This window comes from Mauremys reevesii, linkage group 10 (assembly GCF_016161935.1).
Source record: "Mauremys reevesii isolate NIE-2019 linkage group 10, ASM1616193v1, whole genome shotgun sequence".
NCBI classification, from domain to species: Eukaryota; Metazoa; Chordata; order Testudines; family Geoemydidae; genus Mauremys; species Mauremys reevesii.
In genome coordinates, this window is record NC_052632.1 from 29,970,154 (window position 1) to 29,997,675 (window position 27,522).

General features: G+C 39.8%; 1 protein-coding gene across 18 annotated transcripts in view; it reads right to left on the reverse strand.

The window, feature by feature from the left end:
• Window positions 1-2,490: 2,490 nt before the first annotated feature.
• The window catches only part of OTUD7A (OTU deubiquitinase 7A), a 310,046-nt gene continuing 285,014 nt past the window's right edge, over window positions 2,491-27,522 (reverse strand). For 16 of the 18 annotated variants that reach the window (XM_039492114.1, XM_039492108.1, XM_039492112.1 and 13 more), the window contains 4 exons: window positions 25,315-25,464; window positions 7,398-7,512; window positions 7,057-7,141; window positions 2,491-4,070 (listed from right to left, as the gene is read on the reverse strand). In XM_039492114.1, the coding sequence (XP_039348048.1) occupies window positions 2,640-4,070; window positions 7,057-7,141; window positions 7,398-7,512; window positions 25,315-25,464 (1,781 nt within the window). In that variant the 3' untranslated portion in view covers window positions 2,491-2,639. Of the gene's footprint in view, window positions 4,071-7,056; window positions 7,142-7,397; window positions 7,513-11,111; window positions 11,249-25,314; window positions 25,465-27,522 lie in introns of those variants that run through there. The other 2 variants (XR_005585578.1, XR_005585579.1) reach the window with 2 other exon arrangements.

The window sequence follows — 27,522 nt, forward strand, 5'->3', positions numbered from 1 at the left end:
GTGCAGTTTTCTCAAGTCTAACTTTATACAGAAGCATTTATAGGAATATCATATGCTACTGCTACTCTAATAATTATTTAATATTTCTGTCCTTCATGAAATTTTGTCCTTTCTGGTTTTCTGTCTCTCTTTCTATAACAAATACAATCAAGTATGTCTGATTTGTTGTAAGATGATCTGAAATCACAGATTTCTTTGACAAGTAGAACATATACTCAATCACCCCAGCTAACCAAAAAAGAGTCTGCGTACCAGCATACAAAACCAAGAACCAAGAGAAACTGCTACAGAACCAGTTTCTCCTCCCTTGGTTTTCACACCTCAACTGCTAGAACAGGGCCTCATCCTCCCTGATTGAACTAACTTCATTATCTCTAGCTTGCTTCTTGCTTGCATATATATACCTGCCCCTGGAAATTTCCACTACTTGCATCCGACGAAGTGGGCATTCACCCACAATAGCTCATGCTGCAAAACGTCTGTTAGTCTATAAGGTGCCACAGGATTCTTTGCTGTTTTTACAGATCCAGACTAACACAGCTACCCCTCTGATACTTAAAACCAAGAACATGATTTTGAACTCCGGGCTTCATAAGGGGGAGTCACATAATAAAGGGAGCTTAATAACTCATACAGCTTGGTAACATGTTCCCTTAATGAAAAAATGGATATCAGTTCAATACAGGTCTGAATTCATGAAAGAGCTAGCTAGGTATTGCCCATCAATTTTTCATGAATTCATCTTTATAGGGGGGTGATTCATTAATAAAAATGTCAATAAAGGTTTGATTCAGCAAACCCTTTAAATATGTTTAACACTAAGAAGGTGCCAAAGTTCCACTGATTTCAAGGGGGCTCTGGCTCATGTTTAAATGCTTTCCTGAAAATGAATGGACTTAAGTATGTGCTGAATCAGGGTCAAAGGGACTGACTGAGCTCACAACCATGCTAAGTAGGAGCAACTGTACTCAAATTAACAGTTATACACGTGTAAGATCTGAGTACGTATGGTGAGAATAGGCCCTCAGCCACTTGTGGCCCAGGAAAAATGCTGTTCAATACTTGAATAAAACTGGACTCATGATCCTGAGAATGGCAGAGAATTACCAGTTAGCAAAGAGAGTCCTGAAGGCAAGTGCTTTTCTGTCTACCTGCAGGAAATGAGCTATTGTTCATGAATGTAGACAGACAGAAAATCCAGCCATTGTTTACAAGTGTATCAATATTAAAAATCTGAGTTTGTTTTATTGCCATACTTGCATGGGTTGGTGGCATGAAAACTGCAAATAACATTCAGGAAAACTTGTTGGAATAAGAACCACAAATGTATTTTGGTGGTATTTGTGACCCCTTCTATCTGCTTTTCACAAACATCCATTAGAACAACACTTTATTCCCAAAGGGGAAAGGAAGTATCACAAATACCTATGTCAATATTTGGATATGAAGACTTGCACAAATCTGCATTTGCATGAGTATTCATGCTGGAAGTGTTTGCACAGATATCTTGAAAGCTCTTTGTGAGGGTGTGTGTGTCATTCAGTCCAAAAGACTCAATACAACAGTTGCAACAAATAGATTGCAAGTAGTGCTTAGATGGAAGTATTTTCACAATAACCATTCATCCAGTAATTTTGGACAATGAACAAATTAATAAAAGAAAGAAGTCAGATTGTGGATAGGGGAATTAAATTCATTCAACATATTATTTGTGCTGAACAGTTCATCCAGCCCTAGACTGTGGCAAAAAATTCTGGCTGGTGAGCAAGTTCTGTAAGTCCTTTAAGGTAGTTTTTATAGATTTTTCCCCATCTTCACAGCCATAAAAATGCTGCTGAAATTCATGTGACTAAGATTAATTGCTGGGATTTCTATGTCATGCAAAATCTTGCATGTAATAGGGCCACAGTATATTTCTAACAATGTCCAATATCTGTCTTGCAATTCGCAACAAATTAACAAATGGATTGACTAGTTCAGATTTTTACTGAACTGGGAGGAAAAAATCCGCAAGCACCAACACTTATGAGGAGATACAGTCCTCATGAATCCAGACCTTCATTCACACATTTCTGGAGACACTGCATTTCACACTAAAATGAATACAAAATGTTTACAGTAATGTAATATGTCACTACGTTAAAAATTTGCAGTATGCAAAATGACTACCCTTCTAAAAAAGGGGCTATGAAAAATTTACTTTCTATTGAGAAAAAAAATCACCCCTATGATGGCTATAGCATTTCAAATGTATATGAGGCAGATACTATCCTATTACAATACCACATCTCCAGTATTATGACTTTTTCCCTGTCATTCTACTACCTGAGTGATGTCAGTGTAAATTCAGGCACCATTAGTACATTTTTGACCAAACATATACACAGCACTGACAAAGGAGTAAACAACCTTTCAGCTTACCAGTGTATGTAAAAAAGACACTGACAAAATGGAAAATAATAAATTCTTTATGATAAATTAATCCTCTTATTTCTGCACTGCCCCAGAAAAGTGACAAGTTAGACATTATTTACCCATCATTCCCTTTTTAGGGTTCCTTTTTCCATAATCCATTGCTATTTACTTTGCAAGTAAGAAAATGGTTAAACTAAGTAGTCAGGGAAGGATCCTCACAATCCTCAATGCCGGTGTCCCTTACTTTCTCTCTCCCTACGCTTTAACTCCTCTTTGTAGCAGTATGAGCAGTAATTTTCAGTCTCAGGACGCCCATAAAAGGAACAGTTCTCTTTCTTGCAACGGTTCTGCTGGATGGAATATATTGGAGAAACTGTGCTTCTGCCTCGGTTTTTATCATTGTTCAACCAGGTCTGAGGAGCCTCCTCATCAGCATATTCTAAGCAATCTCTAATATCACCGGTATTAAACCCATTTGTAAATGTCTGTGACTTGTGTTCGGTAGGCATGGCGTAGGTCAGTGATTCCACTGTGTTCACTGTACGGATACCCGATATCCGTGCTGGGCTATAACTCTGTGAAGACAGTGATCGATTCTGTTGGGGATAAGTGGCACATGTTTTTAAGGTGCCAACCACTGGCTTATAGCTATCATCTTGGAAGCTTGATGGCTTGGAGTTGACATCATGCAAATGAATAACGCTTTGCCTTTGAACAGGTGGAGTATGGCTATAGTGGGCAGATACCGGAACGGGTCCACTTTTCTTAGCACAATTACTTGGTGAAGAAAATGACCCTGGAGTGGGACTAGTGCGATCTTTAAACTTTAAAACCAGTTGAGTTGTATGGCTTTGAGGCAAGACTGGTGATGCCCTGTCCTGAGGAGATGATTCTAACTTTTCTTTTGAATATGCTTCTTGCTCCAGTTTCCTGCAAGATGACCCATTGAGAACAGCTTTTTTCTCAGTCTCCTTTCGCTTCTGTTCCTGCTCGGCATTGAAGCGCTCTTGGGCACTGGTCAGGTAATAGCCGATCATCTCCTCATGGAACTGATGCCTATGGCTAGTTAGAAGGAGGCCAGCAAAAATAAACTTGCGTTCTCCTTGCATGGCAGCTCTCAAAATGTTGAGGCTGAGCTTTACATCGGTGCTGTATTTCCACGGGTCAGACTGTTTGTCAGAGAGGGATTTCGTGTTTATCTTTTCGGCAGGTGAAATGCTCGCCTTGTCGGTAGGAGAGGGAGTTGTCTTTTCAGATGGAGATGTGCTCGCAGACTGTCCAGACTCCTCTTTGCTCCCTTTGCGAGACTTCGACTTCTTCTCTTTGACTTTTTCTGTGATGTCGCCATTTTTCCCATTCCCTGAGTTTGCTCTGTTCATCTTGCCATGCACTAGCCCTCCCAGCCCACCCATATTCTTTTTCAGCTTAATTCCTAGAGTTTTACTGAGGCTTCCGAGTTTATTGGCAACTGAATCCGTCCTGTTTTTGTCTTTATCTTTCCTCTGTTTGTCTTTTTCCTTTTCTTTACCATTTTTGCCATTGCTGCCATTTGAATTACTACAGATGGAATCTCGGTCTGAGTCCATTGAGTCGGCCAGAGACTGAACATCCTCCCCTGCTGAAGCGGTGGGCGATTCTGGCTGGGCCAAAGGGGCCTGTTAAGGGAAATTAGTTATGATTAGATAGAATAAAATCAGTTTTACACAGGATTGCATTTTATATCCCCCATCAAATTGCTCTAACTTGTAGCTTTAAATCTACACAGAGCCATTTTAAAGTTAAGTTTTAATTAACCTCTGTAGCCTACAGGGCCTACAATGAACAAAACAGAAGGTACATTACTTCAGGGATAAGTGTATATTCTGCAACAATATTAGTTTATAAAAAAATACACTACTGTCAATCACAAAATGTGGAAGAGTTAACATTTATTTGGAAATCTGAGTTCCGGTTCATGCTTGAAGGTGAAACTACACAACAGTTTGCAGAGAATAGTTACAAAAGGATCCCAAAGGGGACACTAAAAATTCTTGCAGCTTTCAAACTTGCACATGTTCATTCTAATTTGCAAAATTCTACTCACCCACTTGTTGAGAATAAGTGACATTTTTTGCTGGGTGAGAGAGTAAAGTTCTTCATTATCATCACCGTCACGGTAAAGGATTGGTAACTGATTTTGTGCCAGGGCTAGTAAATTTCACTACAATTCTGCAAGACTATTAACTTAGTGTCAATTTTGTTCTGAAGAGCAACATTAGCACTTAGTACAAATTTGCACTTCTTCTCTCATACGTGAGCTATTTGCCCAGTTTGTGCTCTATGGTAGCTAAGCTACCACACCATTCTCAAGGTAAATCACTATAATAATGTTATGGGGATTCATGGAAGCCGGACAATAACAGCACTAGCAAATACTATGAAAATAACAGTTAAGTGACTTGCAAGGTTCCCAAACTATGACTACAGCTCAGTCCTGGCTGGCAACACCTCTACCCTCTCAATCCTGAGCCTCCCTGGAACAGATGCTGCAAATCATACTAAATTGTGAGACACATCCGGGATAGAGACCAGTGTTCATTAGGGTCTAAGTTGAGATCATTTGTGACCACAGGGATAAAAATAAGTCTCCAGAACTGGAAAAAATAGACTCTAAAACTACTGCAACAGCCGGCCTCTTTGGTGAAACTCTTGCTAACGTAGAGGGCTGATCCTGTGAGATGATGAGCGCCCAAACCACTCACTCACTACAATGGGTATTGAGCATGTTCAGCACCAGGTCTTTACATCTGCCAAACAGCAAATATGAGACGTTTAACTAACCATAATCCTTCAGAGCAAAATTCATCCCTGTTCAAAAAGCCAGTACTGGGACTATGTCTCAATTAAGTCCTCAAAATAAGGCTTAAGTGGTGCATATGCTTGTGCTGGCTCCAGGGGTGCTGGAATAACTTTTATAGTGGGGGTGCTGAGAACCACTGAACCAAACTGTAAATCCTGTGTATAATGGAAACCAGTTCAAGCCAGGGGGTGTGACAGCACCTCCAGCACCAGCACCTATATGCTCTCTGCAAAAGGGACAATTTCACCCTCATTCCATAGGGGAAAAGTTTCAGCTCTGCTGGGGAATTACTATGAGTTATGCCATTCTGCCCATCCAAAATAAACCTGTCAATAATTCGTTTATTACTATCTAGCTGTGCAAAAGCACAAGTGAGACAACATTATGCTCTCAGCGGAGTTATTTATACATTGTGACTCAATAAGAACTGGCTCTACTTCTCTGGTATAGACACTGAATCAAAGACACCCATACAAACTACACTTTATACTGCGCCTTCTGTTTACTTCTACACTTTATATTACGGATGAATATTGGAGGCAAGAACAAGGACAAATTTATCATCTTCTCCAACACTAAGGATAAAATCCTGGCTCTACTGAAATCAACAGGAGTTTTGCCATTGATTTCAATGAGGCCAGGATTTTCCTCTAGGAGTTTTCTTCAGTTCAGTTAAAAACGAGGTTCACAGTTGCTTTATAAAACAATGTCCACCCCACATTGCGGAAGAATGAAAAGCCAGCCCATGAGGCTGTCAGCTAATACAATAAATAATAATAATAGAGATGGGGCTTGTCTGTGCAGACAGATTAATTCAGTGGAAGCAAAGGGGAATCTGCTAGGTGGTTGGTAACACCTCAATGGGACCAGACATGATTCATGAACAATGTGGGGAAATGAGGATCTGTCAATGAAAGGGATGGGCAGAGAGTATGTGGGAGGAATTGGAGCTGACAGAGAAAAGAAAGAATCTGGAAGTCTCTTATTAGGAGTGGTGCCTTCAATGAACATACGCTGGGCCTTGTAAAACTAATTTTTTCTCCTGCAGACCTTCGCTGTTTCCCCTGCACCCTCAATTTCTCTTTTCAACCCCTGGTTTTGCTCGGTGCCTAATTACCTTTGTCCTCACCCATTGACTTTTTGACTCTAGATTAACCCCCATCTCTTTTAATATGATTTGCATGGGAATTGTGTGAGAGAGATTCAGCGATGAGGTCCCAGCTGTGCACTATTTTAAATAGCTTCCTCCTCCCAAGGTGCCAGGCTGCCATTTTAGCAGCCCTTTGTGGTCCTGTCAGCCACTTTCTAATGTAAAAGTGGAACTATGAGCTATCCAGTGGTCCAAATTTAGTTCTTATAAGAGAAACTGAGTTGAAATTGGATTTTTAGACCATAAAATGCTGCTGAAAGGGCAGCTGACCTTTTGGGCGTAATGCGGAGAAGGCCTAAATAGTTCAGGAAACCTTTAAAAATAAAGAGAGAATTAAAAAAAACAAAAACAAAAAAACTAGAGAAAAATAATTCCAAATAGTAGAGTTTTACTAGAAACTACTTTTCAAAGTGGAGTGCATGCTGCAAAAACACCCAGGCAGCTGTGTGTGTGTTTTTAAAGAAAATGAGATGGAAAATTTACAAGCCTTATTCCAAAATCAGTGAGCTACACCAGGCTGTGTGCCTTTATTGGCTATTGGTTCACTCCTGAGGTGGCACAAGGCAGGTAGCCGAACCCTGCAATCTCTGCTATGAACACGCCCTGTTGTGTCTTATTTCTCTTCTGTTGTTTAGACAGAGGGAAGGGTTACCCGTGTTTCAGATGGTATGCGTATCCAAGTTACATTCATGTAGCTGTGCAGGAGATTAAGCTTTGCCTCCAGAGACAGAATCAAGCTGAAGAAACACAGAGGAAAGAGAACAGATGACTAATTAGTTAAAAATACATCTAAGGAAAATCAATACTCACACTTCACCGCAGGAGAGAATTTGCATTGTTCAGACTAAGAGCAGCTCACAGCATGTTAGTAAGGTTGAGACCCACCCACCTCTTTTCCCCCAATAAAGCTCTCTATTAGTGAGTGTCCCGGAACATAGATCAGGCTTGATGGGTTCAAGACACCTTACTGTTAAGATTACAGAGAGTTCTTACCTGGCCAGTCTGGTGTTATCATTGTCATCTTTTCCCCACTCCCAGTCTTTCCCAGGATCAACTGCAAAGTGCAAAGGCAGTAACTTGTGTTCAGAGTCAGTCAGAGGGATCACCGCTGAAGAAAAGAAGAAATCAGGAGTGAAGAAATGGGTTTAGCTGGGAAAAGCGTAGAAGAAATAATTGGCTGAAGGAAAGAACCAGTACAGGAATATGGAGTATAAGAGGCCTTTGCACCAAACAGTCTCCCAATTCCTGTGTGATATGTGTCACCTCTCTCCTCTAAACCCAGGCCTTTTGTGAAGCATTTTGACACTGATTCCCCCGCACCCCCTCCATATCTGAACCATAATCGCTGGTACTGTATTTGTTTGCCACTGCATTCAGTGCTGTAGCCTGTACTCATGCCAGTAGTCTCGCTGCAACTAATGAGGCTAATTGGCATGAACTAGGGCTACTGCCATGAGTGAGAGTTGCAGGATCAGCCTCTTAAGCCTTGTCTACATGACAAAGGTGTACAACTTTAACTCTACTGGTACAGTTAAAGCAATACAACCCCCTCTAGTGTGGATGCAGCTATACCATATAAACATGCTTATTCTGGTATAAACAGGCTTGTACTGGTATAGGTTATTCATGTATGGGAAGGGGAAATGAGCTATACCGGTATGAATAAGCTTTATTCTGGTATAGCTGCATCCACAGGAGGGGTTCTACCAACATACCTGTATGGGTAAGTATATATATGACACCACAAGCTATCATGGTTATAGCAGAACGAAATCTGTGTGTAGACCAGACCAAGGAAGCTCTTTGGAGCAAGGACCCTGACATTTTGTAATGCACAATGTACATCTACAGGGATATATTACATTATAAATATTAGTAAATAGCTGAAATAAACCCCGCATTTTAGCACCATTCAGATTATATATATAAACACACCTTATATATACACAATACACATAATGTGCGTGTGAGTGTCTTTCATAGTTAGTACCTTTTCATTTTTCACAGCTAAATAAATAAAAGGTTGATAATTTGACTCTAAATCCTTCAACTGTTGCTTAGGGCATGAACAAGGCTCTTCCATCCCTGTCTATTCTGAGCTGCTTTTTGCATGTTCTCAATATGTTCTTATGGCCCATAAAGTTGGTAAGAGCATTCAAAATTGAAACATGAAGCAGAGAGGGATTCTGGAGATTTCTGACTCAGGCAATGATTGCCAGTTAAGGTATTTAAGAGCCTGAGGCAAAGCTCAATGCGTGATCCAGTAAGCATGCTATTTAAGGACTACTCAAGTCCATTGAAAGGATCACTGCTACTGGGCTATACCCCACTGTTGTTTTCTTTCTTTTTGCTGTTCTGCCTGCTCGGTGTTTGCTTCAGGAATGAAGTTTAGCAGCTGTGCTGCATACTGAGCATACTGAAGACTCTACTACAATACGTTTGATAGATTCTTAATTGAATACATTATGAGAAATGTAATGGAGGTTTGAATTAAAATTGGCAATTGTCCTCTGTTTCATTTAAAAAAAAAAGATTAGTCTCTTTGCTAACATATTTTATGATGACATTTAATATACAGTTGTTGAAGGGGGGCTGGAAGGGGACTCCTCTTTCTCAGAATTATGCAGCCCATTACTGCTCTAGTGACAACCAATCAAGAAATTTAATTTTCTTTAACATTAGCCTAAATGACTTACTGTAAATATTCACCCAAGGAAAGCCAAAGGGCAAAGGGACTCTGAAAAGCCAGCCAGCCACATGGCAATGAATAATTCAGAGGTTATTACCTTTACCATAAACAATACTTAACTGTTATTTTCCAGCAGCACAGACATATACATTAGCAACACTGGAAGATGGAGCATTTCTGGATAATTATTGTTGATCGCAGAACAGAATGCGGGATGTATAATCTGCGCTTGTAACAATAATCATGCTGAAATCAACTGTTAATTGTGCCTGATTTAGACATATTTGATGACTCCACTATAAAACTATTTTTTGCCTCTTGTTTAATTTGATTTTCTACACAAAAGAATGGGGGGGGGGAATGAGGAGGAAAGCAAGAATTGTGTACAAATTCTGTGCCAAGATTGCTCCCTACTGGCAATAGAGTACAATTCTTTATACTGTAGTACATTTTTTTTGTCCAGGTTGCTCTTGTATGAAATATAAAACTGTGGACAATTAGCCAGTTTTAGCTGCATATATTGCCATTAGGTTCAGGTATGGAAACAAGTATTCTTAGGGACTTTAGCTCTGAAGAACATGCATTTGGATGACAAGTATAGTATATGATGTTGCAATTCAAAATTAATTGGAGAGCTCTGCATTACAGCTACCAAGTCATTGCCCTATGGGGCATTCCAAAGGGCATCACTACCAAGCAGAAGTGATTACTGGGCCTGATCCCAATCTCATGGACACTGATGTAAATCAGGGGTACCTCCACTGAATTCTGTGGTATTATATCAGTGGAACATCAATGATGGAGTGAAAACAAAATCAAGTCCCATGTGTTTTGAGTGTCATTTACAGTCCAAAAAGTAAAGTGCAGTCAGAACTTATTAAACCTATGCAAATTAAGTTAATTAAGCAACTGTTATGGACTTAGGATTTATTATACTCCTCACAAATATATTAAATCGGCATGTTACAGAAAGCAAGCAAGAAAAGAGCCCAACTAAGCCAAGGATAAACACATGCCCAGTCCTGATGGTGCATGCTCTTGCAGAGCACAGATTGTGATTTGTGAGTTGGGACGTCATGACATGGCTTGAAACCAAAAGTCCTTTACTATTGTCATTTAGTTCCTGCCCAGAAAGTAAAAGGACCTTGAGAAACAAAAACATTTAGATTTTTTTGGTTTCTTTGTAAGAGAAAATGACAGGTTACAATGAACAGTTTTCATACACAGATTTCAGAGAAATCCATTAAAATTAGCTGTTTTTATAAATAACATTTTTATTGATATTTGTAAAAGCTATTTGTACAAATTGTAATTTGGCCTAAACTGTCCTGACAGAGGCCCTCTAATAATATTTTAATCAGTAAACAGATACATTAAGGGTTATAATATTGTACCATCTCCATAAATATGCACAGCTTCTGAAGCTCCTTTCACCTGAATTTTTTTGCAGCCCTGTGATGAGGATATACACCATAAACTGATTCTTGTGGGTAGTTTGAGGTTAGGATGAGGGAATATTACTCTCTTCATGCACAATTTAATAGCTAAGCCTTGAATCTTTAAAATTTCACTGTGCTGCCTGTTTTGTAAGGTACATTCTATTCAGTAACTTTGATTTCCTGTAGGTGAGATCCACCTTCCGGTATGACAGAAGCAATTGTAAAGTTCAAGGACTGTAAGTAAGACACTTCAGGCTAATTTCTAGAGTGAACAAGTATCCTGCAATTGCCTACCTGCATAATTTGTGGTTGTTTGCTGCTCCAGTATGGTCAAGGATTTTCTTTTTGAACAGTCCTAGCTGTAACCTTGCAATAACTCTGTTAACAAGCCCTGCTGAAAATTGGACAGGTCAAAAGTCATTGCAGCTATCGATGAATGACAGCGTTCAATGTCCTCCAAGTGTACTTTTTAAAGTATTTCTAAAGCTATTTGCAAAGTAACATGCCCAAATAGGTTCTCTCCAGTGAACCTTTATGATAAATGTATTATGGTCAAAGGACTGTTATCATACAACTCACAATTATTATTTCAACCTGATTATGAGGAGTCATTTCACTGCTGGCTGGTTGACAAAGCACTTCATTGTAGTGTGGGAGCTCTTAGGTAAGCCTCATGAAACAGTCTCTGCCCCAGTTGGCAAATGTTCTTTTTTTTTCTGAATATATGAACAAAGACGAAAAACCTGGATAAGCAGCCTGTGAGAAGACAAAACTATTGGCAGGTTCTAGCCAGCTGATATATTTCACCCTATAGGACCCAGTTTACAGTTAATGGAACTACCAGAATGTGTTGATCAAAGCGATAACTCAAGGTCATGTCAAAATGTGTTTCAGGGAAACCACTGGTGACAAAGTATGTTTTAAAATCCTCTCCAAACAGGGTTCCTCCTGGGGACCTGTGAGCAAGGTAACCCACCCTTATCTCCTCCGTAAGTGACAAATTTTGCAACATATATGTATAGGAGTTGAACAAATTTAGATATGGGGTATAGGAGTGCAAAATGATAAGTCACTGGGGTTTCACCTATAAATGCTAATGGAGTTTTACTTATAAGTCAAAGCTCCAGATTTCATCTGGTGAGACTACGTAGTCCAAGTAAAAAAAAATCAGTCAAAGCTATCTTTCTTCCAAAGCTCTCAAATTACATGATCAATGCTATTCGTATATAGAGAAGAAATCTTTATTACAGCCTATAATTACACTGTATTTATTTAAAATTTATAAAAACCCAAACCCAATTCTTAACAGACGTTGATAGGCACAAATCCCCTCTATTCTCAATAGGACTATGAAATTTTTTAATGTTTTTCTTTGGTATTTATTAGTTACACTGCATATTTAGGGGTAATATGGCCTGGTGGATCTGGTACTTGGAAGATTACCTCAGATAGGGAGTTCCTGTGGTGATATGGTACATCATTGTGGCTATCACTCAGTCCCTGCCCTGGCTGTCAGTGTGGCAAGAAAAAATGGGTATGAGTGGAGCATCTCTCTTTCCATCTAATTCCTGGCTGTCCCAATAGTATCTGACGACCACCGGCAGCTGCATATAATACATTAGACCTGAGGCTGCTGTACTGGAGCCTGAATGGTGTAGCATTCCCACCACCCCAGATTTATGCCAAACATTGCTTGGCTGAACCACATGTGGACTTGCACTAGCATGCAATACAAAAGCAGGTCACACTAAATACTACTTTGATTTAACTGCCCTTGTGATTAGCCTGTCACTGTCTTTGCTTGTATGATTCCATTTAAGTGAAGCAGTCTAGGGCATAAGAAAGAGTAAATCCCGAAGATGTTTTTCAGAGGGAAACAATATAACAAGGAAACCCAATCTTTAAAATTACATTGATGCCCATAGGGTTCTTCAACAGCTTTCAGTTATCCCACACCTTTTGCACGCAAATGCAATTATATGAAACAGCCCAGAGGAGATTATCTCTAAAAAGAGTATTTTATATTATATCTAATACCAACATTTTGATCATTCAAGATCATATTCACTACCACCAAGGGAAATGTGTTCCCTAATTATGAAAAATAAAATATTTTGGCAATGTACAATAAATAACAGGAACATATAATAGCTTGTAATAATAGCAATGTGTCACTAGGTGGCATTAAAGGGTTTAATTTACTGAGGACTGTAATTAGAGCATAGAGAATGGAGTTTATTTGAACAGTAGCATTCATCACCCTTCTGAGTGTGTGGCTGTCATGGCGGTGATGGGCTTGGGAGGAGAGTAAGCCTGCTTGCAGAATTTACTCAGGTGAGCTGTGACAAGTACATGCTAGGGTCTTCCTTCCATCCCCTTTTAAACTGCAATTTTGGGGGCTCCCTCAGCCACCACTGGGCACTACAGTAAACAAAATTCTGATGGTTGCTAGTTAACCCCGTGCATAAGGCATTATAACTGCAGAGTGGCATTGACAAAGCAATATTCAAACAGTCAAATGCATAAAACCACACACCCATCCTGCCATGTAACAATTATGCTACAAGCCTTTGGAGATCCCATTCAGAAATGCAAAGATCAGAATGTGACACAAACACGCTTCAGTTTGCTGTCCAACCAATGCTCTACTTTACAGGAACTGACAGAGTACCAAGAACCAGGCCACACTGTGCTGCTGGTTTGTGGACAGTATCAATCTGCTTCTCTATTTTTTGTGCTTCTAACGATGGCCTCTAATCGTACGACAACTCACTCACTCTCTAGTACAATTACTACCTATGGGAGTACAAGCATACAAGGGCGTACAAGAACGCAGCTTTCGAACAAGCACAACCAGCTTTCTTTATTAAAAAGATGGTCTCCAATTTAACCAATGAACTTTTTTCTGATTAGCTACAATATATAACATGCTTAATAGTAATACAGCTATGATGATGAGGATAAACTTAAGAGAAAATACAATATCTGTATAAAGGTAACATTAGAACTATTGATTAATTTAAATATTTTTCCCAAATTAACTTTGTGATGTGTCATGTTACCTAGTGCGAATTTAGGAGTAAAAATTTCCACTCATTCTTATCATTTCCTTCAGTGAAAGATCCTTATTATCCTATTGGATTGTTTTCAGGAAAAATCCTAATATCCTAAATTATACACTGTAGATCCTGACTGGGAGAGGACTGGGGTCATTTTCACATGAATCCTAAAAACTACAAGAATTAGACTATTGTGCCTAGAAGTAATAAATAATAGTAATAATATTCCTTTGCACTTACATAGCGTCTTTCATCAAAGGATTTCAGAGCACTTTACAAACATGTAATTAAGTCTTACAATATCCCCTTGAGGTAGTTAAGCACTTAAGCACTGTGAGGTAGTTAAGCACACTCAATATGTTTATACACAGCTGGTAAAAACAGGGAATCACTGAGAATCTAGCTCTCCTCAACCGAGAGGCTCTTATAAAAGCTGTGACAATGCAGTATTACATGAATGGAGAAAGAGACACCAGGGGGATGAGGTAATATTTTTTATTGGACCAACTTATTGGGAAGGATCAATTTCCTTTCAAAAGTACAACCACCCACTGATCCCCTTTACAGAGCTTCATCCCTAAGCAAGTTTGCTTCAGGAAGAAGAAAAAGGGTAACAGTAAATATCCTTGACATGTGACACACGACAGTTCTCCAGAGCATTTGGCAAGAGGGACTTCTGTTTGTACTTAATACAAAAGATGAACTTAAAACTGATATTTATTAAGAAAACTTCCAATATGTCTTCAAACTAATAGGAAAACAGAAACAGCTTATGATGGTAACCAAAGAGTATGCTGACATATTTTTATGTCAAAGAATGTCATCTCTTTGTACTATTGACCTGTCATATCTCTTGGTGCTCAGTGTGGTAGGTCTCTGAATGAAGCAAACTGTCCAAGGTTCACGTTGGCTCAGAATTTCTGGCTTTCAGGCAGAGGATTTTAAGCCAGATTCTTGTCTTTTTTCCTATCCCTTCATGTCCTGCTTGGAGAGCTGAGGTTCTCTTCTCCCATGCTACACTTCCCCTTGCTGTCCTTCAGAGGTTTTGCATCTTAGCACCTTTCATCTTGCGGAAAAAGGCTGGATGTGGCTATGACCTAGTCAGAGCTATGTAGAGGCCAAATGTGAATGTGAGCTCGCTTGGACCATTTGACAGTCTGACACCATGGACTGTGAGGTGCTGCTCACCCATCTACAAGACCTGACTCTGCTCTTTTCTTTCAGATGAAATTATTCCCTCTTCCCTCAAAGACCTTCACATGGTGAATCCCACAGGAACTGATCCTATCGTTTCTCTTATTCATGATCTTCCTAAGGTCATCAGGAAAGATTCCACAGGCTCTGATGTTACCATCAGTATGTAGATGGCACTTAGCTCTATGCCCCATCTTAATAAATGTGCACTCTGTAATTTCCCTAGTGATCCAGTGTTTGAATAAGGGGAATGGGGGTGGGGAAAGGGTGAAGAGCTGCAGGGGAAAGGCAGAAGTTATATGAGTTGGGAAGGGTGCAGCATTTTGAGGAACTAGCTGAAAAGGTGACCTGCCCCTCCTTTGCAGGAGTCTGTTACCTGGATCAAAGTGGCACACAGGTGCAAAATCATGCTTCACAACTCAGTGAGTCTAGACACCCAGGGAGTAATGGCAGACAGGGATGTCTCTCACCTTTGCCTTGTTCAGCTATCGTGTTCATTCCTCTAGGAAGTAGATCTATGAACCACAACCCATATAACTCTTTCCGCCTTAAATTAATCCTAAACAGCAGCCCTTGTTCTAAGCAGAGCCGACTGTATGAATACCTCATACCAGTATCTTGCATGGTACATTGGCTGCCAGTGGGTCCATTTCAAAGCGCTCAAGCTCACCTTCAAAGCCCTGAATGGGCGAGAGTCCCCTTATCTCAGGAACTGTCTTTCTGCTCCTCATCATGTATCAGATAAAATCATCAAAGCAAGAACTAAAAAACTATAAAGAAAAAAAGCTTAAGATGGAGGTATGTATTAAAATCTAGAAGCTGCACCACAACTGGTAATTTATACAAATATCTATTGAAGTCAGTAACTGGCTAACACACACCAGACCTCCTACAAACCTCTGTAATGAAATGGTAACATTAAAGATATATTCAAAACTTGCATCTCTATTCTGGTTAGATGAGCTCATTGTATGCATTTGCTTTGCAGGCTTTCATTTCAGAGAGGATTTTCGAATGGTACCTTGGGACTGTTTAGGAAATGGCTCCTTTGTGAAAAGAATTCTCACAGGGATTGGCTGGCTACTGGTTGTTATTGTTGGTGAGCTGCGAGACAGCTGCCATGTCCATTATGCACAATGCAATTCCCAGCAAAGGCCAAACTGGTTGCCAAGCACCTACCTGAAAAATCCCTTAAACATAAGCTGTTGGAGACCAGGTGCTCAATGTAGGAGAAAAAGGAAATCAAAGATAGGTGCCACTTAAGGCTCAATGATTTTACTGAATTGATTTCCCCATCATACGCTTGACATTTAGATTCAGTTTTTTCATTTCTATATTATGTTTTTAGCACTGCTCTCTAATACCAAGTGTTTCTTCAGTACTGCACAAAGCCACCGTATGACACTGTCCCCTTTTGTACAACCTCACCCAAACTTCTACACAAGAGGACATGACTGGGTGTTCAAGTCTTGGATGAAGATGTTCGAAGAAGGTGTGTAATAAAAGTTTCTTTCCTCCTCACCCTCCTTTTTATAAACATCCTCCTCTCTAGCTGCAACTTGTGCATTTTTGTAGCATGATTATCTTTCAAGCAGAAAGACATTAGAGACTTGAAAAGCCAGCAGGATTTGTTGTTGTGTAACAGGGGTATATACCTTCCTTTGGGAGTTTAAAACACCTCTGCAGCTTTGTCAGTGAATGAGAAACAGTATTTGGGATTCAAATTCATTTCTCCTAGCACATATCACTTGTAGAGCACCAAGCTGACCTCATAACTCTCCCTGTTTCCTTAGTAAATACATTTCCCTCCAACACAATAGGAACAAACACAAATCTGAGTTCAGCTGATTTCCTCCTAACTTGATATGTTTTTGATTAGCTGTGATTTTGATTTGAAAGCAGAACTAGAAGCTTAATTGGATATGATTTATTCACAGCAGGCTAGAGCTACAAGTTTGATTTTATGCACAAGAAATCCAAAATTATGCATCTTTTCTCCAATGATGGTACTGGAGCAGCATTATGCAGGAATACAGTTGGACAAGATACATTTTGAATCAATGGTTATACACACTTAAATCAGCTTTCCAACATAGTGCATCTGAAAGGGAAAGGAATTCTTTAAAAAATATAGGTAAGAGCTTTCTGTCTATAGACATTTTCTGTAAGAAGAGTGTTGGTCTTTGAAAGCCACCAAGTCCTGTGTAAAAATGCATCATTTTAATAGTAATTTTAAACTTACTCCTTTTTAAAAATAAAGTATACCTGAAAGCATTAAAAAACCTAGACTGAGATTTTCAAGACTGCCTAAATAATTTGGATGCATTAATGTGAACTGAACTCCAAAATCCCCTGTATGTCATTGAAAAATCTCAGCCTAAATGTATTTGTTTGCTGAGGTATAATAATTCTAGTGAAAATAATTTGCACTTTGAGAGGTTGGACTGGATCCTGTCATCCAAGGATCTCAAAGCTCTTCCTAAATATGAACTAAACCTTGCAACACTAGGGAAGTAAGTATTAATGTACCCATTCTACAGATTGGCAAACAGATACAAAATAGCTACGTGACTTGACCAAAGTCACAAGATGAGTCAGGTGGTAATGGAACCAGGAGTTCTGCTTCCAATTGTCTACTGTACTTACTAGCCAACACTCCCACATGAGTATCTGTAAATCCACATTGTCTGCTTGCCACAAATCACAACCTGCAGGATTGTTGGTTTTGCAACTAATTTATTATTGGGCCACTTGTTATCCACAAGTGAAACATTTAAGCTTTAATGCCAAAATCTCATGGAAGATACTAAACTTTGCTCCTTTTACTTTTAAAAAATATGTTAAAAATAATATGCTTAGGAGCACCTGAATATCCTCCACTTAATATCCTGGAGCTATGAGGCTTTCATCTATACTCCAATCAACTCGTAGCCATGCTTCCCCTTCACTTCTTGTCACTTAACTAACCATTTCGAAATTAACATCAACCAAAGCAGACTTAACATTTATTGTGCTTCTATAATTCTTCACTTTTTAGTGCTACTTTTTTTTTTAAACTGTAAATGTCAAGGACAATTTTCCAAACTTTGTCAGAATCTTGACATCCATCTCCTTCAGAGCAAGTGAAAGAAGAGAGAGAGAGAGAGAGTGTGTGTAGCTTGGAGGCAGAGGGACAGGAAGAGGGGAAGGAATGAGATAGGAGAAAGGCAATGACAGTTTCTTTCCCCTTAAATTTTATACATATTCAGTGGAGCCTCCGCAGAGGTGATTACACTAATCAGTGAGATGCAGCTGCCTACTGGAGTGCTCATCCTTGAGAATTAGCCAAAACAGGGAGTAGCAGCAAAGCTGCATTGATTCTATGCAGCAGAACTAAATGACGTAGAAGAGAAATTTCAGAAAGGCCATGTTTTTCTACCAAAGCAGCAGTGGCTACATCTTGACAGTTTAATCTGTAATATTTTTAAGAGGATTATGACTGAAATTTGCTTTGGTTAAGAGAACTGCATTAAAACCTTTATATATTTGACATTTTTGCACTTACAGCATAAATGTCTTTGCCAAGGCCAGGCCTAAACAAAATTTTGGAGGTTTGTTTTTTTGGTCTCTCTTGTTGAGGGATCACTAGTAAATAAATACAGTTGGAAAGCTTTGAAAAACAAACACAATTACCGCTAGCATACTAATGTGAAAAACAACCGCAAATCAATTAAAATAAACGCAACTGTCCACTTTTCTGGTTTCCCCAACAGTTCACAGACAGGGTCAAGTAATTAACACTAATCTTTCTAAACTGATCTGAGAATTTGTGGGGTGTAAGCTACACAGAATAACAGGAGCTATTTACTTCATAGTGTCTCCTTGTAACATTTAAATCAAAGGATGCTTTGAGCTATGTTGGGAGTAGAGCCATTACATTTATCCATTTACAGGAAATCAGGCTTCATAAAAAGAGTTACTGTGCCTTTGAACTGACAAATTCATGAATAAAGGCTTTTAGGAATAATCAGCTAAACACCCATGATTAAAAGAATTTCAATGTGACAGTTGCTTATTTCACAGTAACAGTCTAGAAATCAAGAGACCCATTTTTAGTTGTCTCCTCCTGACTCCCCCAAGAAAAGTATCTTCAAATAACTTGAAATTGATCTGATGAAGAGAGGGAATCAACTTCAGATCGGAATCTACCACCTTTGTGCTACAAAAGCACTGGGGCTTTCACATTCAAATAAAAAACAAACAAACAAAAATGCCCCCAGTGTTTGGCTTCAAATTTGTAGCTTTTGTATTATCTTCTGTTATTATTGTGTCTCATCCTAACACATAATATTATTGTGTGAAGATCAAAGGAGAAGGGTAAGAGAGCCCTCTCTAGTAACAATCACATCCACCAGCTACCTCAAAAGTCAGTCATCAGCCCCTTGAAATTCTCCATCTGCTCTGTGAGGTCTCCAAGTGAACCATCTTAAGGGGTGAATGACAGAGCCCATTCCCCAGGCAGATGGTATTTTGGCCACTTGAGAACAAAGATCTATCACCATTATAAATGGATTTTTGTGGTTGTTTCTCTGGGTAGATTCTTCATTGAGCAAATAATATTTGCCATCCTAGGTTAATTATTCACAACTGAACTGCTATTTATAAACTACTATTTATTCCACCAGTAGTGAATCGGTGTTTGTTTCTCTGATCTTTGATCTGTCTAGTTAGAAATACTTCTTCCCATCACTGATAAAGAATATAAGAGGGGGAGGTGGTTCTAATGAAACACTAAGCCTCTAGAGTAATGGATTGCATTTAGTTGAACTTCATTCAATGAAACTTTTCATGGACAGTTTCTTTACAAGTAGAGGTGTCTTTCAAATTGCACAATAGCCCAGTTACCACCTGGTGCCAAGTCTGTCATGAGTCTGAATGAGATAGTGTTCATCCAGGTAGCTGTATGTAGAGTAGGATGATAACCTCTTCTGCACTCTGATCTACTAAAAGAAACTAACTGGAATTCTGACTCAACTAATGACTAAGGGCTAGCTTCTGTGGAAGAACAGAGCTTTACTAAATGCAGAACCAAAGAAATGGGGAGCAAAGGTGTCTACCACTAAGCCACATTTATGTTCCCCTGATAGTACAGCTGGTGACATACCAGGCTTGTCTGGTACCTTGCATAAGCTAGAGCAGTAGGGGATCATTACAGTAGCCAGGAATTACTAGAGCATAGGGAAACTCTTGCCATACCCTGTTTGATCGATCAATGCTCCCAACACTGTGGCCACTATGGGAATTGTTGTAGGAGCTGTTACACGACTGGAGACTTCCACACAGGAAGAATCCCCAAGCAAACAAGACCAGGTGCTTTGTGCTGATGGAATGTCACAAAGCACCTGGAGTAGTGGCCAGGATCTGGCCCACAGTAGAAAAGACAACCATTCTATTTTATATTCCATCCAAGCATGTCTACAAATAAGTGTACAGTGAGTGGGCCTGTTTAAGCATTCAAAAGTCAGAAAATGACGAAAATCAAAATTTCACACACAACCTTAACTCTGCCCTTGTGTTTCTGCATGATATAATGTTAATTATACAACATACTCTTTTTCAATTAATGCAATAAAATATCATATTGTTTCTTCCACAATAGTAGGGGCAGATTCTGGAAACACTTGCCACTGGGCATAATGCTGACTATAATGCTCAGTTCACCTATATGTTAGTTTTGCTCAAAATAGGTATTATCTTATAACAATGTATTCAGTATTCAGACTCTATGAAATGCTTGTAAGTTGCTGCATGCATTTATCTCACCTGTAATGTCGGTATTCGAGGCTATAAGAAAAGATGTAAGTTTTGCTTTATAGCTAATGTTTGCTCTGAACTCGTGAACCCAGGCACTGGAATGGTTCCCCCTGCCCATCCAGGAGGACTATCAAAATTTAAGTGGGCCATTATAAGACAAAAGCTTTGTTAATTGCCCTATCCATCCATGGAGAAGTACATGCAGGAGGCCTTGTCGCACTGCTTTGAATGCTGGAAGAGGGAAATAAAAATAGTTGATATGAAGATTTTTCATCTCCTTGCTGTTTGAACTCTCACAGGGCCAGAGAAGCCGAAGTGAAACCAGAGATCCTGGGGGTTACCTCTGGGTTCTGCCCTAAAAGACACTTTGAATTGACAGATCACTACAACTCTGTCACTTTTGGGATTTAGCGGATAACTCATTTGTGTGTATATGTTTGCTTGTTCTAATCTGTAAATAACTCATTTCTTTTCCTAATTAATAAACCTTTAGATAGTTTACTACAGGATTGCCTACAGGAGTTGTCTTTGGTGTAAGATGTAGGGTACCAACTGATCTAGGGTAAATGACTGGTCTTTTTGAACTGGTATAGGAGCAGGATTTTATAATTGTACTATGAAAATTAATGTATGATTTGATTTCATCCTGCCAGCCACCCTTGCTGAATAGCAGAAAAGAATGACCCTCTGGGACTATGGGATTCTGTTTCCCATTTGGATTACAAATTGGGCCCTTTTTAATTCTTTGTTTTAAGGTTTAGTTAGTAAGAGACAGGATCCTGTATTGTTAAGTAGATTAAGTAGATTAGAGGAACGTTGAAGTCCTGGGCCTCAATGTAAATTGTTTTGGTTATAAAACTTAGCAAGGTTTAATTTACAATGTCTTTTTGCTCGATATAAAATATTGCTGTTTGGATTCTCAAAGGTCTCTGTAAAAGACTGTTTGTGTGAATGAAGAATGCATGCATCAGGAAAAGATAAGGTGTGAAGGCAATTGTTAACCAGAGGGTCAAGAAAGGAGGAGTGAAGACACTTATCAAGACTTATTGATGCCAGAGAACCATCAACGAGCATCCATGATTGAGGAAGGGCAGATTGACGACCCTGAGGTGGAGGCTAGCACACCTAAAGACAATTGATTAAATCAAATCTGGAACAGGATGACCCTCTCGAAGGTGTTTTGGAATGTTTACATCAAAAGATAACACCAATTAAGGAGTAACTGGTCATAAACTGATACAGCAAAATCCACAGACTTCAACAGAGAAAAAAGACTAAGAACAGGGTGCTTTATCATGGGGTTTGGGTTCGTCTTGCCACACTCCAGGAGCATCGGATCGCGACCGACAGCCCTGCTCCCCTCTGCGACCAATCTGGATGGCCACTAGATTGGATCCAGACTCTGGACTGGTAACTATAAACATCAACTGGCAGGATTGTGTGCATGGTGTGTGTGTGTGTGTGCGCGCACGTGTGTGTGTGTGTGTGTGTGTGTGTAACTGAAAAGCACATGCTAACTGCTATATTCTCAATAAATGGGGTGTTTTTGCCTTCTCCCCTATAAAAGATCTTGTGTGCTTTTTATAACACTGAAAGCAACCTGAATATTGTGTGATTTTTGGTGTAAGTGACCATTTATCACTAAGTCCAGTTTGCTTTTGTGGCAAGATAGACTGAAGAGTCTAAGGGAACTGTCTGAAACTCCATGGCGAGACTGTTAAAGTGATCCAGGAGTTCACATATGTTACTGGCTTGGTGAAATCTAAATATAAAACAAATCACCAGTTCGGGGGTGTCTGTCCTGTTTTCGACAGTCTGCCCTGAGGTCATGGTCATGAGCCACTATAGACAGCATAACAATCAACTTTGAGGAAAACTGCATCTTTCACAATTAAATGGCACCGAACATGTATTGTCAGGGATCAGATGAAGTGAGGTTTGAAATGAATGCTGTAGTACTAATGTCAGGAGGATATCTTTGTACATGTCACTTAGAATGGTGAAGAGTTGCTGTTGGTGGCTAACTGGTTAAACTTTCAATGTCTAGAAATAATTACCATCTGTAGAAGAGCAACTTGATATTTTCATAAGAGCTATTTCATATGAAAGTTTTAGAGTTCAGTTTAAAATATTGCCTCTATCTACTGGCTGTTTGGGGAAAACTAGAATTGTTTAATGTTTAACCAAATTTTTCCTATTCATGATAGTGTATTGTAACTCCCCCAACCATTCCCTCCAAAAATTCAATTAGAAATTCTCAAGGTACATATGTGTCCAAGTGGTTATAACTGCCCATACATATGGATTTTGGTGATTGTGTGTGCATTTGTAGTGATTACACAAGCCAATGAACAGTTATCTGCATAAATGTTCCTTGGACACACAGTTGCTGTGACTACATGCAGAAGCATGGTAATTGTCATTGCACATGCACACAGCTTGCACATGTATGAAAATGTAAACACAATGTTAAAAGGCAACATAAAAAATTTCACGTAAATGAAAGCTGCCACTTTTTTCCCCCCAGAAAAGGGATATATAAGTTGATTGATGACATGTATTTTTGCCACGTGGACATCTGCAACATCTGCGTACATACGTGAGCTGTGTCACAGATCATAAACCAATCTCCATTCTGGTTTAACAATCAGAACATTGCTGTTGACATCCTGTACATTTTCCTCACACTACATGGTACCCTCCAAAAACGTAACTCAAACAGTCAATGAGAGGCGCTGGCTATTACGGATGGCATTGGATTGGGAAGGTGGGCCACACCAAAGTGCAGGCTGGACCATTTCAGCCCTTCCTGGCTAGGGGACTGCTGAAGCCCATGGGATTGGCCAGTGGACTACCATCCATAAAAAGCAGAACAGGGAGGAAGCACCACCCCTGCTCCAACCCTCAGCATCATGCAAATCCCACCCTCTCTTCCATCTCATTTGCGTTCCTGATTGTGTGCGGTATCAGTCTCAATCAGCAGAAATGTCTGCACTTGCTGAGTAAGCATGAGTTTTGTGATTCATTTAATTGATGGTTTGTTTCACAGGATCACACTTTTTGGTGAGTCGTCCTTGCAGCTGGGGTTAAATTCTCCTCAATGGGGATAATATTATTGGGGTTTGTGGGGAGAGGCTTTCCTGAACTTGCAGAGATCAGGATGCACTAATGGTCTTTCCTCTGAATTAAGCTTTATCTTTCCATCAGTCCTGAGGGGGAATGGACTTGTGAGGAGGTCTGAGCACTTGTGAGCCTGGGTGGATTCATTGGGCACCACCCTGCATGAAGTTACAAGCTTTGGAATAATATGGGCCCAGTAGGGCCTCAGGTTTAGGCTAGATGGTTGAGCCTGCAACGTGTTAGGATGCTCTAGTTAAAGAAACCTAAGAATTTTACTATTGAAAGGGTTTACCATCTTCCTACTTCTAACTCTAATGGGAAACACATATGCAGCAGGAGGATAACAAAGCCTTTGTACAATTATGGGTGGATTCTCTATTGAGATCTGGCCTCTTTACATCTCTGAAGTGCTACAGTGAGGCTGGAAAATGGCTACAAAAAGTCAGCAGAGAATTACCCGGGCACAGGAGAAATCCCAGCTGGCACAGATGTGCCACATCTAGGTCTGCACTAGTTATCCCATTACCCCAAGAATAGAGTTTGTGCTGTGGAAAAGATGTGTTGGAATTCGGCCTATCCTCCACTAGCATATGGTCCATTAAGGACCCTACACCAGAGACTTGCATTAGATCAGCTGAGCTGATACCCTAAGCATTGTTGAGGCTGGTGCAGATCGGCATTCAGGGTCAGGGAGCCATGACCAGCTCCTCAACTCCTGATGTAGGATTGAATCTGTCCCCAAGATTCTTCTCATTCTTCGCCCAATATTTCAACAGACTGAAACCTGGTATACAAACCTATGGTAAAATATCTTTATACAGCTGCTATCACTTTTTTTTTTTTTTTTTTGCAGAAGAACAGATGTCAGCAAGCGGATCAGAAATAAAAGTTTTAACTGATTTTTTTTAAAGGAAAAATATGTTTAATTCACAACTCAAAAGATACTTTTCATTAGGGGTATGTCTACACCTCAGTCGGGAGGTGTGACTGTAGCACACAGCAAGACCAAAGCTAGCTCCAGTAACAATAGCAGTGTAGCCATGGGTAGCATGGTCCAGCTTCTAGCCATTTAGCCAAGGTCCTGGGCAGGGCTGTACTCAGGAGACTAGCCTGTGCCACCACTCATTCTGCCCTGACTACACTGCTCTTGGTACCTGAGCTAGCTTTCATCTAGCTTGGTCAAAACTAACTTGGCTATGAGCTCCTCCATGAGCCGCAATCAGACCTCCTCATCGCAGTGTAGACATACCCTATGTAAGCTTTCAGTCACAACTGCGTGAGCCACTTTTCATCTTCAGGACCTTTATTAATCCTAATTAATGAATGCCTTCAGGATCCCTAGTGTAAAACAGGTAAGTAGTAGTATCTCATTTCCATATATGTAAGCTGACACAAAGGGGTTAAGAGCACAATGTCAGAGAGAGAGAGAGAGAGAGAATCAGTATTAGAGCAACGATTAGAACTCAGGAGCTCTTGGCTCCAGTCTTGTTCTTAGATGATTAAAATGAGCCTACCCAGTAAAATCCAATGGGTGCAGTTTCCTTTTAGATAGATAAAAACAGCAATTAGCACTTCACCACAAAATATTGACTAGATAGGAAATTTCTCAGCCATACCTTGTTCTCTCTGTTGATCTTTTTGTTCCATGGATACAAGAGCAGAGAAATGCGCTTGATCGTAAGCCAGGACAAGAGGTGAGCAGTGACATCGGTTAGGTGGAACTTCCAGTGGCAAGTAAATTCCTCCAAATGGGATAGGTGCAAATGCTGCAAAGACAGATGCAAGATTTCTTGAAATAAACAAGCCATAAAAAATGGGATGGAGAGAGTAAATGGACCCTGACATTATTTATGTAATTTATACCAGTCACTACTCAACATTATCAGAGCTACATGTGGGTTTCAGCAGGCAGTGTTAAGTGAGGGGAAAACCTAATTCTTTGGTGTTGAAAATAGTCTAAAGAACAGTTCAAGTCTCATGCTAAAATTTTAAAGGAATTATGAATTTAGAAATAATTATGAAACAATTCTGTTCCTATCCCAGATTCTCTCCTAATTGCAATTGTTTATTAGTGAAGATGTAACTGTATAACAACAGGATCTTCATGTCTGATACACATGAGCAGAATTGAATTTTCCATGGAATATTTTTAGTTACAAGGAAAAGTTTCTCATTATTGGCACCAAAGATGCAGTATCACTTCTTTTTTTTGGCAATGTAGTCTGATTATTTCCTTGGCTACTAGATTTCTTTGCCAAACAGATTTTCTTTGATTACAGTTGCATATATAGTACTCATTTACAATTTGTTATGAGTATTGTCTCTGCAAGGGGAAAGTTCAAATGTTTGTGTTCCTTTCCTTTGTGTTCTTTGATATTTCATTCAACTATTGTATATCGGGGAAGGATTTTTTCTAAGCCCTGTTCATGCATTGATTTGGCCAACTTGTTATCATCATGTATTACATTTTCTAGTTGTTTTTGTTAAAGTGGCAGAGGTTTTAGAGAATGGGTGCCTGAACATTTAAATATACCTGTGACTCTCTGTACCTCGGGGAACACCCTACACCTCCATGTTCATCTTTGTAAAATGACTGTGTGGTATCCAATGCAAAGTTTGTCATGTTGGGTGTCTTCGGAAGGCTCATGATGCACTGAGCCTGGTTGTTATAGTGATGTTATAGTAATTGTTACAGTAATGTTATAGTAATGTTATAGGTTATAATTTCATGTATACAGTGATGGGGCTGAAAATGTATCCTCATGGCTTAAAGCAAGCCCAGGCAAAAACTCTCCAAGAACGAAGAGGCAGTTCACACCTCATCAGGGCAGGTATGGGACAAACCCAGCCCAGCCTCACAGGAACAAAGGATGCTGGCCTAGGCAGCAACAAAAGAATCTGTTAGATTCTCGAGGGAGTCACCCCCCTTCCTTTGGTCAGTTTGGAACTGCAATGAGGTAATGGTCACCTGACTCTGAAGGGGGAGGGGCAAAGCCAAGAGGGAAAAAAGTACATGATAAAAGGGAGAGACATTTGCCATGCTCTCTCTCTCTCACTCTTTTCCACCTACTTCTACAGACACCACACCAAGCGACTGAAGTGCTGATCAAAGGGGAGTCTCTGGCTGAAGAGCAACCAGTCAACCTGTGGTGAGAAGCATCTAAGTTTGTAAGGGTATGAATGTGTTTTGCTTTTATTTCATTTGACCAAATCTGACTTGTTATGTTTTGACTTACAATCACTTAAAATCTCTCTTTATAGTTAATAAATCTGTTTGTTTATTCTACCCGAAGCAGCGCATTTGGTTTCAAGTTTGTCAGTGACTCCCCTTGGGATAACAAGCCTGGTACATATCAATTTCTTTGTTAAATTGACAAACTTATATAAGATGGCAGCGTCAAGCAGGCATAACTGGACACTGCAAGACAGAGGTTCCAAGGGTTGTGTTGGGGACCTGGAGATATTGGCTAGTGTCATTCAGTTACACAAGCCAAGGAGCAGCTTACATGCCAGAGGCTGTGCGTGAACAACCCAGGAGTGGGGCTTCTCACAGCAGAGCAGGGTAAGGCTGGCTCCCAGAGTCAAGGATTGGAGTGACCTAGCAGATCACCGGTCCAGATAACACCAGAGGGGAACGTCACAGTACCAATTAATGTATTATTATACAGGAGCCTCATTATTTTACAGAGGCTCTTATACTATACATGAGACAGTAATGCAAGTCATAAGTTTCATATAACTATAGCATTCAGAACAATATCCCATTAAGCAGTGACTAAACACCTTTTTTTGCCCCCACAAAACCACTAATCATTTCTTCATGG